The sequence below is a fragment of the Haemaphysalis longicornis genome, unplaced genomic scaffold (genome assembly GCF_048455015.1).
Source record: "Haemaphysalis longicornis isolate Haplotype H1 unplaced genomic scaffold, Haemaphysalis longicornis Haplotype H1 scaffold_10, whole genome shotgun sequence".
Lineage (NCBI taxonomy): Eukaryota > Metazoa > Arthropoda > Arachnida > Ixodida > Ixodidae > Haemaphysalis > Haemaphysalis longicornis.
The window spans coordinates 152,161,324-152,178,854 of NW_027526204.1; the positions used below are offsets into that span (position 1 = coordinate 152,161,324).

Sequence of the window (17,531 nt, forward strand, 5' to 3'; positions counted from 1 at the left end):
GGGCATCACTTAAAGCACCTAGACGAGAAACGGTTTTGCTGATAACGCCCTAGAACTTTTTAAATCGAATTTTTTTATCTACGAGCCGTATGTGTCCCTCCCAAAACTTATGCTGGCAACCATGACATAGAGTAGCTCGGCAACATACTTTTGTCTGTATGCGAAATAAAAAACAATATTTAAAAACTTGTTCCCAGCTAAAAAAGTTTGAATCGCAGGCTTTCCTGTTCATTTATGTGTTTTTTTAATGCAACAGTCTAATTTGCATGAATGCGCCATCTGTTGGGATAGACGATGGGTAGAATCTGGCTTCACGTTGTGGACGCGGGAAGTTCGATTCTCCCCGGGCGCGACGTTTCTTTTTTTTTTTTTAAGCTGCCGTTGGCGTATTTGGAAACTGAAACCAAATATTTTGGCAGAACAAACGCCTTTGCCTCAGGCAGCATCGTCAAAGCTCCTTCACTGTGTCTGTTTACTGAACGCTGCCGTTGATTCTGGGCATGGAGGCTCAGTTAGCCACACTGAGAGCAACCCAGCGGCGGCGGGCGGCGTGTCTTTAAAAATTTCAGAATAATGTTTAGAAATACATATGCAATTTAAACTTGTACAAATACTTGTGTCAAAAGGTTTTCAATACGTAAATAAGCGTTTCAGCAGTTACAGTAGCTGCTAGGTTTGCAGGTCACGTGACAGGGACACATATTGTAGTGTCAAGTTTCGACGCTACGAACCGCCACCCTTCCGATTTCAGGAAGTTTGCTGCCAAATTAAAATTATTTCCGCCAGTTTGTTTAGAAATTGCTTGTGGTTATCGGGCTATATAAAACGCTGGCTTTCATATGAGGTACAGAACATATTTGCGACAAAAATCGGTTGTCTGTCCCTTTAAGCTTCATATAAGTCGCCTGCTTTTTTATCATCATCGTCATCATCATCATCAGCCTGGTTTGTGCCCACTGCAGGACGAAGGAGATCTCGGTAGCATTTCGGCTGGCGTACCCGCAAATTTTCCCGCCATTTTTTCGCGGGGCTACCATGGTTGCGAGACGAGGACTGCCCTTTGTTGATTAGCTCGCATCATACATTCGCGGGTACTACTAACGTATTGGGGCCCGTAAAGGCCGCGCATCTCTCAGCCCGCTCTGGTTACAATCCCCTGCGCGCTAGACGTGATATACTGTGAGAAATGCGAGACGTGAGAAATGCCATTGCTAGACGTGATATACTGTGAAAACTTGGGAGACGCTTACTTCACGAGCGCTATACAACAAATAGTCACCTAAGCTGCTTGAAATGCTAAAGCTAAATAAACGTGTAAACTGGTAATACATTATATACCTAATATTTCCAGTGCCGTTAGCGTCGGGCCGTGGCCGAGTGGTCAATTGAGCACTATAAAAAAGGTACCGTAAAAACCCGCGTATAATACGGACCCGCGTATAATACGAGGTGTAATTCTGGGACAGCAAATTCAGAAAAAAAAGTTTTCATCCGCATATAGTGCGAGGTAAAGAGCACAGAAAACATTTATTTGCACTGCAGTTACCGTTCAGTCATTGTCAGTTTTCGGTGGCACTGTCTCCGGACGTCCGTTCAGTCATCGTCAGGTTCGCTGCCGCTGTCTCCTGAAGTCGCCTTGTAGGAAATGTCTTCCCACAGAAAGTGGTCCTCAGTGCCGTCAATGGCGTTCGAGATGCCGTGTTTCTTAAAAGAGCAACTGACGAACTCCTCTTGGATGCTGGCCCACGCATCCGCGATCCAGCCACAAAGCAGCGCTGGAGAAACCCGCGTCAGCCATTCGGTAGCTGTCACTTACGGGTCTCCTGACCTTATCCACTCTTGGTAGCAGGACCTGATGCGGTCTTTGAAAGGCTTGTTGATACAAACGTCTAGCGGTTGCAGCTGGGATGTCATTCCTCCTGGAATGACAATGAGTTGGGTGCAAGGTTCGCGCAACAACTTCTTCACGGAATCGGCCAGGTGGCAGCGAAAGGCGTCCAACACGAGCACTGACGGGAATCCACAACAGTGCTCCAGGCCGCCGACAACACACAGACTTTATCCAGTCAAGCCCCAGTTGCTTTCTCCACCCACGAATGCTGCCTTCGGTGACGCCGAACTGCCGTCTTGCGGCGCAATTCCAGATGGTCTCGGCACATAAAATAACTTTTCTTTTAATTGCAGCCGAATACTGTTTTGGTGCACCCGACATCGTGATAGACTTGCGGTGAACGTGCCGAGATCCTTCGCGTGGTCAAAACAATAAAAATGGCGCCGGCTGAGAGAAGCAGCAGCCAGCGAACGCCACCGCAAGATGGCGCACCCTCCACTGAAACCGAAAGTGCAAATTTTCGGCTGAAAACTTTGGGATCCACATATAATACGAGGCACAAATTTTACATAGTAAAATTTGGAAAAAAACTTCGTATTATACGCGGGTTTTTACGGTATGTTATAGGTATTAGGTATAGGTTATAGGTATGTTATTTTGCAAGTCGCAAGTTCGAATCCCCGAGGGTACATTCTTTTTTTTGTAAGTTGATTTTTTCGTTTTCGGCCGATGTTTTCTATACAGCGTTCACCATTTTGGTGCCGTGACGTTCAGTTCGCAGAACGCGCGCAGACTGACACTGACGCGCTGGCGAGTTCTCGTTGGCGTGCTGTTGCCATAAGCACCGTCTGCTTACGGGCAGTGGTCACAGGCCAGAATCAGAAGACCCTTGTCCTGGTGCGAGCACGCTTTTACGATACAGGCGTGAGTGAGGCAAGCTCCAAAGATGGGGGAAAAGCGCATGGCATTTGAGCGTCTGCTGTTATGCGGAGGGCGTCCATCCACTGCGTAGGCCTCGGCTAGTGATTGCTACGATTCCAAGCCGTCCTGGGGAGCTTACCTTAGGCGTTTTACAGCCGACAACATGGCAGAAGCGCGATACGTGGATTACCGAGATATCGAGAATGTCCATCCGACGATAACGTCGGATGTCAAGCATGTTGTTTTACAGAACCGAAACTGAAACTTTTTTGAATGCTAATCTTGGACATCGTCCAATCATGGTGCACCTCCTCCCGACGTCACAGCCTTTAGTTGGTGCGGCCGCCGCAGACCGCGCATGGTAGTTTTTCTTCTTTCGCGCTTTGTAAAATAATTACCGACTTATCAACAGGATGAACGATGAAAAGCGTGTTAATTTGAGCCAGTCTACGCAGTGCAAGCAAAAACGGGAGCTTGACAAATTCACTTCAGTGTCCCTTTAAGCGAACGCCAAGTATCGCGCCGTGGAGCGCTTCGTGCGGGCACAGCATGCTGCTCCTTCCCTTCTCCCACCGCACACTTTCGGAGAGAGCTGGCTCGCACCGCCACGGCAAATCGCCCTCCCCTCCCAATTTCGCGGCATTTTACTCCATCGTTCGCTCGTTTACGCCGACAACGCGGCTCAGCCCATGCACGGCCGCAAAAGGGGTGCGCCCTAAAATGTACAGCTGCCATAGTGGCCCTCACTCGTGTATTGCCCGCAGAACGTAGCTTTCGGTATACCGAAAATTGAAACTTGTAAATTCCTGGCGGAGTTCCCGAATACGTGTGGCCGTTACGCAGTAACCACAGATATGGCTATCAATTAAGTGCACCACACTGTGCGCTAAAAGGAACCAGCGGAGGGGCCAACCTGAAATTCTCATTGGCGGACAGGAGGGTCGTAAATCCGCGCGTTTGGAGCGAAGTTTACCCCGAAGGTGGCACTGGCATCATCATCATCATCATCATCATCTTTATTGAGAAAGAGGGCGGCTAAGTGGCAGCGTTCCGCGCACGTGGCTCGGTCTGTAGAGCCCAGCACGTGCGGCTGATGGTGCTGATAACGATGGCTTCGTGTCGAGACTATAGATGTATGCTGCTCCCGCTGGTCAAATTAAACCAATCCCCGCATGCCACCTGTTAAACCAGATCGGGCGAAGGGAAGCAGACAAGAGCCGCCGTTCCGATGACGATGATCGAACTGCCGCGACTTCCTCTTTCTCACTTGGTTTCTCTACCTCCCATATATTTTCAACACCGCCACTTCTTGTACAGTCCTGTTGCATTTTGTCGGGCCCGCGATACTGGAAGTCCGGAATGAGAATTTTTTTTCGGATCGAGAAGTGTTGCCGCCGTGGTGCATTTTCGTTGCTTCCTAGCCTTTCTCCGAGGCGGGCACATGTTGGATCACAGCAATTAATTGCCTATAGCTAGATTGCGAGAGCAGTGTGTTATCTCTTTATCTAGTTGTGCGAATCCGCGCTGACACGACGGAAGAAAAAAAAAAGAAAAAAAAAAAACGAGAGATACACAGTAACGGCTTGTTGTCAATCGAATATTCATGTGGGATGGGAACGCTTACGTGCGTCCCTTATCTGCAGGTATAAATTCCTGCATCGATATATACGGGTTCCGCGAACAAAACGACCTTGCATTGTTCTGGCGGTGCAAATATCCGTCAGATGATATCTCCAGGTGGTCGCTGGGCCGACACACCAAGCTTCGCTCATTCATTCTTTGTGCCAGCGTACCGCCGGGCGTGCGTACTAGAAATTTATTCTTCGGAAGCTTTATTGGTATTATGCCTAGCAAGGCAGGAACAATAATAACGCACAGTTTAGGTATTTAAAAGTGCTTATACGATCTAAGGTTTCGCCGGCAATGTGCGTTAACCAGCGCATTTTTGTTTGATAAAAGAGCAATGATGAATCAATGTGGAGCATCGACATTGCTCCGATAATGCGGCAGAGCAATTCCAGATAAGACAACGCTGTCCTCCTAATTAGCTCTCGGAATTGTTTCCTGTTGGAATTCCCGATTAGTGTAGTGAGGCGTCGGCCAGATGGATCGCAAAGCGGATGAATGCCAAGTAAGCGCGTGAAAATCCTGGGTGTGTGAGACGAAGCTTCGTTATAATTTCGGTCACGTCGTTTGGTAAAGTCGCCTGACGAGTGAACTTGCGGGATGTTCTCGTGACTGGCGGTCTTTGCCTACAGTCCTACAGAAAGCGCAGGGCGAATCGGGCGAGTGGAAAGAGAGAACGACCGGCGAGCAGACGCCGTATGCCGGCATCCGCTGTGTCAAGTCAGGTTCTTGCAGACGAGCGCAGATGGCGCCACAGGTCCGGAGCGCAGGCATTGAGCTGCTCTTGGCGCGAAACTAGCCCACTGGGGCATTCTTGGAGAGCATATGTAGGGGAGGCGGCATCCGGAAGCTGCTCTCCCTCGAAAATCTTTCAAATATCTGGCGGGCTTTTTCTCGGGTCTCCCGCGGCCTTTGACAAAGGCCTGGAGTACGTTGGTTACGCCGGCCAGGGCGGCGGCGTGTGAAGCGCGTCACTTTCGCCGCCGGTAGCGACGCGCCACTAGGAGTCGCGCCGATCGTCAGCGATTAAACGTTGGCACGTGACTGATGAACATGGCAGCAGCCCGGCGTAAGCAGCTGCTTGTGGTATGCGTCCTGTGAGTCGGCGTCGGAGGTGGCGCCTGCGCAAAGCTCCAGTGACTGGGACGCGAGTAGAGTGACGTCGTCGACGATCGTCGGCGGGCAGCGCGTTGTGCCTGGCCTTACACGGCAGAACTGCGCCGGCGCACCCACGCCGGCCTAGAAAGCGAGCGCGGAGGACGCGTCGTCGACCGCGGGCAGCACCACAGTCGCGATGGCTGGCCGCGCGACGGACGGCGAGGACCCGAACCTGCAGAAGTACGAGTCGAGCCTCTACAAGTTCAAAGGTCAGTCCGAGGAGCCGCATCAGGGGCAGCTGCTGTTGCTGCAGCGCCGGCCGTTTCTTTCCCCCGGCGCGCGTCTGCTAGACCCGTAGACAGCCGGATGCCGCCGCCCCTGTGTGACTCGGCTCGATCGTCCCCCGGGAGGAACGCTCGGCCCGCTGGCTCGTCTCAGCCGCTCTTATCAACGGGGGGCAAGCGCGGGCCCCTGCAGCATGTTGCACCGCGGACCTCCCCGCCCTCGAGTCGTTCGATCAGCGCCGGTATCTCGTGCGGAGTGCCGTTCGAACCTTTTAAGGTCGCCTCGACGAGACGGCCGCGAATGCCAGGCGCGTGGTACGATTCGTTTCCTAGCGTGCGCGGGAAAATGAGCGACATGCAGCAGCCTCCAGTGTCGTGTGGCGCAACGAAAGTGAACAACAACGTGAACCATGTCAGGTGCGGCCCGCACAGGAAGGAAGCTAATGGGGGGCGCCTTTGCGAGGTCGGGGTCGAGCTGGCGGGAAGCGAAGCGCGTCCAACCGATGCGCGCAGGGCTGCACGTAAGCGCTTCTATTCCGATCTTCCGGCATAAGGACGACTACAACCCAACGCAGAAGCCATTAGGCATTAAACGCGAATCTTGTGCAGTTCAGAGCCCGGCCATATCGCGCACCCGCATTTTGTCCGGCATCCCGTTCGTGAGGTATTCTGCAGCAGCGAAATGTGGGGTGATCGGTTGGGAAAGAGGGGCGTGCTTAGAAGTTGAGGAGTATTAGCTGCCACCGTATTAGCAGACAGGCACGTGAAGGGGCGATCGTATCCAAACTCGTGGAACGCGTGCCGAATAGGGGGAGGGTTTTGTTTCGAGATGCGCTCGACGGCGCAGCACCGTGCTTGTTCGAGCGACCTCGCCCTATTCCAGCCGTGGGGCTTGACGTGCAGTTGCTTGCCAGGGGGTCTCGCGGTCACGCCTCGTTAGGCCACTGATCCGCCCGGTTAGCTTGGCTCTGGCCAGCGAAATCCTCCCTGCCTCCACTCTGTATGCCCCCCATGCGCGTGTAATGCACCCGGCTCGCCATGTGCTCTTGAAAGTGGACCTTCATTAATGCAGTGTTTCCGCCTCGCTGTTTCGACGCACGGTGTGGTCGAAACTCGCCCCGCCTATCGGGGAGACGCCGAACGAGAATGATTCTCGAAGTGGATCGCGCGTATCCCGACCCGGAAGAGATTTAAGGCTGCCTGGCCCACATCGGAAGTGACTCTGTCGGTGTTGTCTCCTCGAGCGCGTTTCCTTTCGGCTGACCGATTTTTCACCGACACTGCCGTCGCTCGCTGCACTCGACCCGTGTGTTATACCCCGGCAGCGCTTACTGCGAAAAGCGCCTCGTAACGCGCTTCCCGGGGCCCCAGGCGAAGATTCTGGAGCTCGCTTCGAAGTGGCAGCCGGACGTGAAGCGCGCCGAGCCTCTCGCCACGCTTGTATGATTCTTATACTCTGCGCAGCGGGCCGAAATCGAGCCGCTTCAGGTTCGCAACCTGTCGTCACGCTAGGCTTCGCACCCTCGCGACAGATGCAAACAGCGTCCCTCGTTCACCCCTCCCTCTCACTCTATCTCTTCAGCTCCTCCACCGCGATGGGTGTTCAGTGATTGCTATGCGGCAACTGACTCATGCTGCGGCAGCTCGCCGATCGCAGACATGTCCGTACGAGCATTCTCGCCGGCCCCCCACCGATATATGTAGTGGAATTTGTGGGTCGCCGCGCCAGTGCGAGCTTTCTCCGAGTGCAGCGCCTGTTATGGCCAGCTTAAAGCTAACTTGGAGAAGTCCATGAGGGCGCGTGTGCAGTTATTGTTCGCTGATTTTGAAGGCATTTAAAGAAGTCTCACTTCCCAAATTCATCTCAATATGCCGTGGCAGCAAGCGCGAAAATGAGAAAACTTCAAGCCTCGGACCCTGGGGGGTCGGGGAAAGCGCGCCTCTAGTACCTGAAAATGGGTCTAATTTAGCTTGTTTGACCATCATGGTGATGATGACGATGGTCGTCAGGAGAAGGTGTGTAAAGAACGACATTGAGAAGCAAAGAGGGAGAGGGGTGGCACTCCGGGCTCTTCAAGGCCCGCTTTCTCGTCGGCGTCGGTGGGAGGGATTGGCCGCCCACTCGCCGCTGCTGCCGCCCACTGGAACTGCGTGCCCACATCGACATATTTGCGAGCGGCGTCTACTTAGGCGCTGTGCTGCTGCGGAGCAGGCTGCGTGCTCTCGTGTCCCCAGCCCGAAAGGACCGCAACGGCTGGCTAAAAGTGCACCTTCACCCGTGCATTTCGGCCACCTCTCCGTTCGTCAGTAGAGAGCTGCTGTTTTTCGTGCCCGTGCATTTGGTGCGTCGGGGTGTTGTAGCGTGAGCGATGGTTGGAGTGCGTTTTTTCTCGAATCAGAGCTAAGCTGCACCCGTTGGTGAGCTAAAGGTTTTACGCGTGTGTGCGGGGCATCATTTTATGGGACGGGCCGTAGTCGTACACGATACCTTTTACACCAACCGGCAGGGGTGCACTGGGCAGGGAATGTGGAGTAAACGCTCTCCTTATCGTCTCCTTTCGGTGGTGTTTACTTGAGGGGCGATTGGCGCCACTCGCCCGCGGAGCGGTGGGCGCGCTTGCCTCCGGCTAAATACGGTGACAAGGCCGCGGGACACGACGAGTCGAGTCGCGGCCTGACATGTCCCCTCCGTGGCCGGAAAAGGCGCATTCGCGGCAAACGGTTTGCAAAGCCGAAGGCCCGGAAGCGCGTCCCTGCTGTCGCCGTGATGCCGAGGAAACGCGCCAGCAGCTCGCCATCCGGTGTCTGTCTGTGTGCGGCCCGCGTATGGTTCGGAAGAGGGGCTGAGGTGGGGAGTTGAACGCCACATGTTTGGTAATATCTCAGTCTAATTCCCCAAGCAGGTCCCGCGAGGCTGCAAGTGAGGAGGAGGAGGAACAACTTTATTAAAATCACCGGCAGCTAGGACGTGGCCGCTACGTCGCGGAGACCTGCCTGGTGCCCGGGCCTACTCACGCTTCCCAGGTGGGGTTGCGTTTTCGGGCCGCTGGCGTGCCAGGGCAGCCTTCGCCTGCTGGACGGCCTGGCTGCAAGTGAACACGAGGCATATAACTTGCAGCTGATTGCTTTCGTGTTGTGCTAGAGCATCGAATGTAATTTCTGCGCGCTGACAATATTCTCCTAATAGGTTTGTTTTTATTCAACGTGTTTTTAACCCATCGTGTTCCTTGACCAGTGCAGTTAGGCGTAGCGGGAGAAAAAGTGGCTAGGGTGTTGTGTGACAGCGATGTCCATTGTGTGAGCAGAGTGCCGGTCTCGCTAGCTTCGGTGACTTGGCGCTATGCCGTTGGAGCGCCGCTACCTTTAAGTACTGCCTCCAACTTTGCAATCGACCCGCATGTGCACTGCGAATATAAAACGGAGCTGTCTCGCGCCCAATAGCGCTTGACATGCGAGCAACAGCGCAGTCAGGATAGCGTGTCCTGGTGGCACGCGCTACAAATTTCACGCGCGCAGTGCCGGATAACTCGTGCTTGCAGCCGTTGCATGCAAGCGTAATGCCGTCACGAGGGGATTGATGAGTGGTGCGCCGCGTCCGTGTTGTACCGGTCGGTACGCGGCTCGCGAGACGACCCTTGCTCGCGAGGCGGAACTTTGTTGGGCGGCGGGGAAATTGACCCTCTTTCGCACTATCCGAGAGAATGGAAATGACGCATCCAACTCGCGTCGCCGTCGTCCGGAACGAACCCCTTTTCATCTTCAGGCTATGGCTCTTTTGACACCAACCGTTGCAGTCCTTGGCAGGCAATGAGTTCGTCTTGTCAACGCCATACAGCTCCGGATGGGCCCGATTTCATCGGCGGCAGCGTGAATTGTTTGGAGAAAAGCTGGACAGAGGGAGAGGCCTTTCTGTTTGGAACAGCAGTGTCGCGGCTGATGTTTCGTGCGCGATGTAGCGTGCGCATCATCGCCGGGCCACGGAGAGCGGGGTAGCTTTCACCCAATTGGTGGTTGCCGCGATGCGCGGAGAAGACCGTGCTTCTGCGTGATCTCGCACCTCTGGCCGAGCAGTCACGCAAACCAAGCTACACACTTCCGATACTCTGCATCTCGTGCTGCAAGCGCTGGTCTCATTCATTAAAAGGCCGCAACCCGCAGGGCGGACGAAATGTCATTTGCCCAAGGCAGCTGTTTAGATCGCAGCAGTGTGGTAGAAACTGCAGAAATTTGAAGAAAAAACATTAAAATGTACATTTTTTTACAATTCGCCTGGGTGCGTCGTTGTCGAGGAAGGAAGAAAATGCCAAAAAAGTTGGTACAGGGGCGCTGACATGGTTGCTAAATGAACTCTTCAGCCGGGAGGCGACAGTCCTTAAGCGGGCTCCGGAATCTCGGTGGTGTTCAGATCTCGCTGATTACGGTTAAAGTTCAAACCTGGCTTAATACAAAAAAAGTGTCGGAAAAGGTGAGGAAAGCCTGGTGGCTTCTGATCACAGGCTATAAAGGCCGTATTGAAAGTAGGCGGCAGTGGTTGCGTCTACGCCATATGTTATTTATTAATTTGGTAAAATTAAAATTCGCGTTAAAGTTAACATTCAGTGTAGTGCAGTTCAGAGTTTGTATTTGCAATTTACGATCGTGTTCTAGTACAGCGGTTGTGAATAATAAAAACTGGCGGTTAATTAATACCACTCAACGTTTTTTTGCCAAGCTTATGCTGTTAGCTGCGTGTTGTCCCGTGGAGAACAAGTGGGATAGGGGACATTCTGATTCTGTTTCAAGTGTCTAAAACATTACTTCTCTTTTTAAAAAAAAAAAAATCAGAATGATCATAGCATCAGCCGCACAGCACTGCTGCATGCAAAGTACGACCGGACATTGGGGTAGAGTGAATCGCACTTTGCCCATCACCGTGTAAATAAAAACAAAGGGAATAAAACGCAAGCGGAGGGAGTGGCAGGCTAGCAACAATAGCCCGGTGACCGTCGTTGGCACGCGGGAACAAGAGGACATTGATGCGGGCAGCGCCCGATAGCAGTGCTGCAAATGTCAGCAGACCCGTAACGATATTGTGACACGCGCTCGACGAGGTCACAGTATTACTGCCGCTGAACACAAATCATCCTCGACGTCTGTTGACCTTAAATACCGACCTTCATCTGCAGTTGTAGCCGCATATGTTTTAATATCTATTCGGCGTACTTTTGTTTCTTTAGTTAGTGCTAATTTTATTAACGTTTTTTTTTTCTTCATTATTTTAATCGAACTGACGTTTTGCCGCTGCAAACAGGCCGTTTTGTTCTTTCATAGATGTGGAGGGCGCCGCTGCTGGTTCCGAATGGCGTCGCACTTTGCTTTCGCCATTCTCCTGTTTCGTACAAAAGCGGCCGCGAGCGCGTACGGTCGCAGTAAACCCTCGCTATATGGAGGTCGTCGGGACAGGTAGCTGGCTTCGCTGTAAGCGGTGATTCGTTAAAAAAGCGGCTGTGACGTGCTCTCCATGCACTAAAGTGGGGACGGCGGAAAGTTCCTATTAAAGCCACAATTCGAATGAAGGGGTCTCGTTATAACGGGGACTGAGTGAAATTGTTGCTCTGCACGTGTTGCGTTATTTTCGCGTGATATACTGAAATCGAATACAAGCATTTCATCTGATTGCGTTCCCGCCTTTTTTTCGTCCGCTCTCTCATCTCTTGAATATTGAAAAGTGGGCGCCCTTTCTTCTTCTTGAAGAGTCTATCAATTTTCTAAGGGAGAGTCCGGTCCTCTCCCGATTCGCGCAGACTACGGAAATGGTGCGGCCGCATTGTCACTGGCACTCCGCGGGAGCCCTAATGGGACACGTTGTATGGGTCGTTACAGACTAAACGGCGATATCGTGTGTGTGTGCAGCGAGCCGTATCGAACTTCCGGCGCTAACTCGGTTCGGTACGCGGAAGCACGGCTCGACGGAGCAACGGAGTGTGCATTGTCTCCATCTCGTCCTTGCTACCTGCCCGTCGCCCGTTTGTGTCGCAACGCGCATTTTATGCCGACCATCGTTCATCCGGGCATCCGAGCCAGCTTGCGCGTACACAGCCTCACGATGGACAATTAATAAGGCGGATAATTGGTCGGCGCCAGACACTTGCTCGGGGGCGCCGCGCCCACCACCGCGTTACGTTTCCACGTGTGGAGCCTGCAAAAAATGCTGTGTTACCTGGACCAAGAGGTGCACGTCTTGTTCGTCGATTGGTCGATATCGAAAAGCGTCAGGGGTCTGTCCAGCCAATGACCGGCTGAGATCAGCGAACGAGGGGAAAAAAAGGGGGGGGGGGGGGGCGGAAAGCAAAGAACTGTCGTCCTTGCTTCCATGGCGGGTGCCGGCGGACCGTCTGGTGACGTCACCTCAGCGGCGCCTCCTGCCTCGGCAGGAAATGCGTCGCGCGATATTTGCGCGTAGTTTTCTTAGAAGACTTGAACCGTCATTGGCGAGTCGCTGTAACACTGTTCCTGTGTTACGAGTGGGCGGACCGGCGCCACTCCTTGCGTTCGTCAGCGGCAGGCATTCGCGCAGAGCGGCTGTTCCGATGTAGGTCACTGAGGAAGCATATTTTGTCTTGAGCCGGGAGGCGGTTGGTTCGGGATGTTGACGCATGCTAATTCCGGAAAGGTCATGCCACACTCCGATTAGGTAGCGATCGTTGGATTGTTCATCGCCCAGTCCAAAGCGACACGCGCTGATTTGCACAGGCGACAGTTGTGAGGCAATTTGTGGCTTACATCCCAAATGGAAATTATGGTTTGGGGCTGCGTTCTTCACTTCTCACGTAGCATAGGCTTCGCTGCCGGAAACCGAACTCGTGATCACGGAGGCACGATAACATGCGCGCACGTAGTAGCCACGAAGACGCAATAATTCCCCGCGGCTTTGCGTGCCTCGGATCTGCGCATTACGCGCTGCCTTTCTCAATCCGTACGTCCGCTTACAAACTAGGAACGCGAAACGCTGTCTCCTCATTAGCATACGCCGAGAAATAAACAAGATGGCCAGATTAAGCTACTAGGTTAATTTCGAGTCGCGCCCACTCCATCTCACGGCTGTCACGTGTGCCCCGTGTGGCAGGTACTCGTGGGAGCGGGCTGAAACCGCGGGTGTCGTATGCACCATTCGCGGGAGAACAATTCGAGCAGCCTGGTGCGCCTCTCCGCACGTGTAGTATGCCCGGCTCGATAGGTGGTCCGTGCGTGCGCGCCAATCCGCCGGAGCTGAGCCAAAGGAAGAAGACCCCCGCGGTGCGGTGGCCGCCGCCGCCGCCGGTCTAGCGGGTGTTAAAGGAAAACAAGAGAAAGCGTAGAAGTGAAAAAAAAAAAAAAACAGAGACTACTTTCTCGGACCTCGTTTAGAGCGGCAGTGCACGCGTTTGGCACCGAGCGGCTCGCTCTTGAAGTGAGGTCTCCGCTGTTCAAGGACAGGTTCGGTTTGGCAACGTCAGGTGCGCCGCCGCGTTCTTCTGCCCTCCCGAGTGGCTTGCTTTCGCTGGAAACGAGACGAGGAAGCGGGCCGTTTAATTTGGCCTCGCGCCAGGTTTGCACAGGAGCGCGCGCACCTGTTCGGTGGCGCACAAAGTGACTGACCGCCTGTCTGCGCACAAGGACCACGGCTGTGCGCCCGTTCGCCCCGCACCGCCCACGAACTCAGTTGCGTCTTCACCAAGTCGGGGAATGTGGACCGCCGTTGCGTAAATATGCTAATGCGTCGAATCAAAGTCCTCCCGAGTAATTTCACAAAGAAACACCGGCGTGGATCGAATGGAATGCGCATGTCGTCGCCGCAGTGTCAGTGTCCTGCATGCGCTTGATGTTCCTTTAACGTAGTACACCCCGGGAGCTTACGTGAGGGCTTGTGGACTTTTTTTCGCACGTGGGTTGTGTGAGATGACCTTCCAGTCGAAGTCGAGCACGGGCAAACCTTGGTATGCGACGAGGAGGGCAGAGAACGCGGATAAAATGAACCCGAAAGCAGCTGCGACCAGGAAGCACTCGAGGCTTGCCGACACAAGGGCGTTCGGCGGTCATTGGGAAGGCCTCTCTTTCGTCATACAGTGCAGTCCACGAATGGGGACATTATGGTGATGGCCGTGGTGGCGTCGACGCCGCCACTGGGGGTGAGGCAGCCGGAATGGACAGTTCTAACGACACGGGCTTTCGACATTGCACATAAAAGCAGGCCTTGTTTGTTCTACCACCTCACTTTTTTTGTTGATGTTGCCTTTAACCAGTGACTTGTTCAACCTATTCCCACTTCTACTCTGCCTATCCACGTCGGCCACTGACGAGGTCTGGGTTTTGCGAATGCTCCTTTTCGTATCCGCTTGAAATCTTCGAAAGCCGAGGCCAGGCTAACGGCCCCGACGAAATGCAGCGACAAGTCCGCTCTGTGAGCGAGAAGAGAGGAACGAAACGGGCGAAAAGACGAAAAACTTCGACCTCGTCGCCGAGCTCGTTGCAGACACGGGTGTGGCTGCTTCTTGGGAAAACCGCTGCGCCTACGAGAAGCCTCGTGTTTTCCGGCGGGGTCGGGGAAAGTCGGTAGCATTTAGCCCCGTTCGAACGAGGGCTTTCGCTGCTGACGCGCCCACAGCTCCCATACAGCGCGAGCTGCTGCTGCTCGTGGGGGCATAAAATATGCACGGGGGGAGACAGGGCATGCGCGACGTTCACAAATGCGGGTGCACTACCTTCGCGCTTATATCCGGGCTCGTGCAATACGGCGCGTGTGTGCGGCTAACATAAAGCGGCAGATGAGAACGATGAAAAAAAGGGAGCAGCTGGTGCGCCATTGCGATTAGCTGGCACAATCTCTTGGGTCGTTTTCTTTTGCTGCTGATGTAGGGGAAAACGGAGGGTCTCTGAAAAATGCCCGAACTGCTGGGTATGGCGAGAAAAGCTTGTTGGTTTTGAATAGACTCGTGTAATAAGAAACCTGCTTAATACGAACTGCTACGCGGCCTTTCATCTGAAGACATACTTTCGCAGCGACCTCTGTGTTGCGTTTTTCGAACACTGCGAGAGAGATGCGTTTCGTTTCGATTTTTTTTTTTGTATTTCTTTTTTGATGAGGGGTAGCGGTACTTGTGGCTAACCTAAAATCGCAAAGACAAGTTTTCATGCTCCTTTTAGAATGGTCCGCGTACGGGAGGTGTACGCGCTTATCGCGCAGCAAGTGCGTCCTGTCTCTACTCGTGTGATGTTTGAGTGGCGTCGCCTGGTTCTGACGTCGGCTTAGGGACTCGCGCCGCTGTCGTCTGCTACGCTCCGCTCGTGAGGGGCAGCAGTGCCTGTGCCAGAAATCGTCCGCTTTGATGCTGTAATGCATTAAAAGCGCATTTCTAGTAATTCAGATATTTTTACCAGCTTCTGACGCATCTAAAATATTTCAAGCTGCATTTCCCACATGTTTGCAACTCACGGAGAGAGAGAGAGAAAAACGTTCTTCGGGGCATCGGTCAGAAGATCGTGTGTAACTCGTCCTCTCTAGCTTATTCGCGAGGTTCAGCGTTCAGACCTCCTCGATAAATATTCAAAATGGGTGAATTTCCCTGCAGTATTTCTGAGATGCTCTTATGAATACTTAACAGTCTAATGCTACTTATACTTACGAAGCAGCAGGCCCGTACACGCGCATCGCACAGCAGGATATAAACTGGCTGTCTTGTATTTCTTTCGTTTTCGTTGACTTGTTTCGGATGAATTTCTTTATGACTAACGCATTAATATTGTTGCACCGTCACAAACGTCTCATTAGTAGGTTCGGGGATGTTTGGGAGGCTCACAAGGTTCGTGTGGATATTTTCTTGAGGTTGTAAGGCATACAAAACTTTCTTCAGAAATTGGCTTTCGTTATGGCTGCGTACAAGAAGGTGCATATCCGCAGCGTGCGTTGTTTATTCACATGCAAATACAGTTAAGAACGTTTGTGCTACGCTACCGCGATCGCGCCCCAGACAACGTTGTCAATAATACTCGAACGCGGCTATTGTGCTTCGAAGTTCTATCGTAACCAGCGTTATCATAACGAACTTACTATCAACCCGAACAATTAGGAAATGATTGCGTTGTTGAAGGCTCGATATACTCGCTAACGAATGCAATAAATAGTATACGTGCATATGCTCCAAGAATCGAAACGGATGAATATTTCCAAGCAGCTCTTTATTGCTCTCCAACACTTCCAGCCGTAAAGAACAAATTCGGGTCTACTCTGAATGGCGTCCTATCAATTAAAAAAAATTACTATTACTCATAGGCCCTGAACTGAGTACCCGGCCAACTAATCGATTTTATGGTGTTAAAGTTTTCTCCTCCTCCTGTTCCTCCTCTTGACTGCAGTTTTCCTATAAAGCATGTCTGAATATTGGGAAGATATGACTGCGGGAAATGTACCGAAATGTCCCTAAAGGTATGAACAAGCATAGTGTTACTATATCTTTACCGTGGACGGGACTTGTTTTGCTCAATAAACTTCCATGCTGGTCAGAAGCCTGTTATAACGCCAGCAAGCGCCTATACACACAGTGGGTTATTTGAAACTCAACCTACAGTTTTTAAATCCCATAGTGCATGTCAGCATATACTTTCATGTCATGAAGAGATGTGATACAATACTTTCGAGCAGTCGGCAAGGTTGCAAAAACTGTTTTACCTTACGTATGATTACTGGGAATCGTAATGCCTTCTGCCGAAGCCGACAGCCCCGAAGGCCGATAATTTGTGTTGGTCTTGTATTTTCGCTGTTGCCGGTTACTAGCAGCTCTTTGTTCGAAAGATTGCTCGATACAGAAACTGATGCCTAGCTCCGACTCTTTGCGCTCCGCACAGAACCGGCTTCGCAAGGAATGGGGCGACGCCGGTAATGTTTCCTCTGTAGCGGTATATAAAACTTTACTTTAACTCACGCCTTGAGGTAGTGTATGCGATTTTAAGTTTATTATTATGATAAAAAGTTACGCGCACGCAAAATCTGGTTCGGACAAGCATCAGACGCCAGCCGAGCGAATGAAATAGCAGGGAGAGTGAGCCCGAGTGAAGCAGACGACAAATGCGAGAATCCCTAAGCTGACGTCAGGGAGGTGCGTTTCGCAGCGCCACCCGTGGTCGCGCTCACCGCCAATAACAAATAATCGGAAACGAGGCACGTATCCAGAGCCACGGCGCTCGATGGAAACTAGGTCTCCATCGAGCGGCCGTGCGAGAGATGCGGTATGTTACGCTGAGCCGCAGCGAGTGCGCAGGGGCGGCTCGAAGGGATGGAATCAATCGGTTTTGTGTCAGGGGCGGCTGATGGAAGTGCGTTCCCAGTGTTCCAGTGACACGCGTGGGGTCTGGAGAGAAATAGTTTTTGGAATGCGTGCTGTGAGCAACTTGAGGCTATTTTGTTCTTCCAGTCGGAAAGTATGGGCAAGGTTGCATTTGTGAAGTGGTTGTTTGTCTGCGAGAATGAAACTTCAGCTGTACGCCTCTAGAGTAAGGGAAATCCTGCGGCGCGAAACAGACGAGGACGTTGAAGACAAGATACGACAGCGTGTATCTACCGTATCTTGTCTTCTTCGTCCTCGTCGTCTGTTTAGCGCGCACAATTTCCTTTTCCTCAAAGGGACCTTGCAACACTTTTTTCAACTTCTTTTCACAATGTTAAGTACTTCCAGAATGTAGCCAACCAACACATCCTGTGCTTAGATTAGGCCGAGTTCAGAGTGTTGCCGCAACTAATAACTTTAAAGAATGATTTC

At 52.4% G+C, this 17,531-nt stretch overlaps 2 protein-coding genes across 10 annotated transcripts in view; one reads left to right on the plus strand and one right to left on the minus strand.

Moving 5' to 3' along the window:
* Nd-13b (NADH dehydrogenase (ubiquinone) subunit ND-13B) overlaps window positions 1–17,531 on the minus strand; it is a 383,813-nt gene that overhangs the window by 37,797 nt on the left and 328,485 nt on the right. The gene's annotated exons all lie outside the window — the stretch shown is intronic.
* Window positions 1–17,531, plus strand: part of Shot (dystonin-like protein short stop) — a 200,005-nt gene that overhangs the window by 27,292 nt on the left and 155,182 nt on the right. Inside the window, exon 1 of one of the 9 annotated variants that reach the window (XM_077691299.1) lies at window positions 5,452–5,745. The exons of the other annotated variants lie outside the window; for them this stretch is intronic. Coding sequence (XP_077547425.1) covers window positions 5,673–5,745 — 73 coding nt within the window. The 5' untranslated portion in view covers window positions 5,452–5,672. Of the gene's footprint in view, window positions 1–5,451; window positions 5,746–17,531 lie in introns of those variants that run through there. 9 annotated transcript variants of the gene reach the window in all.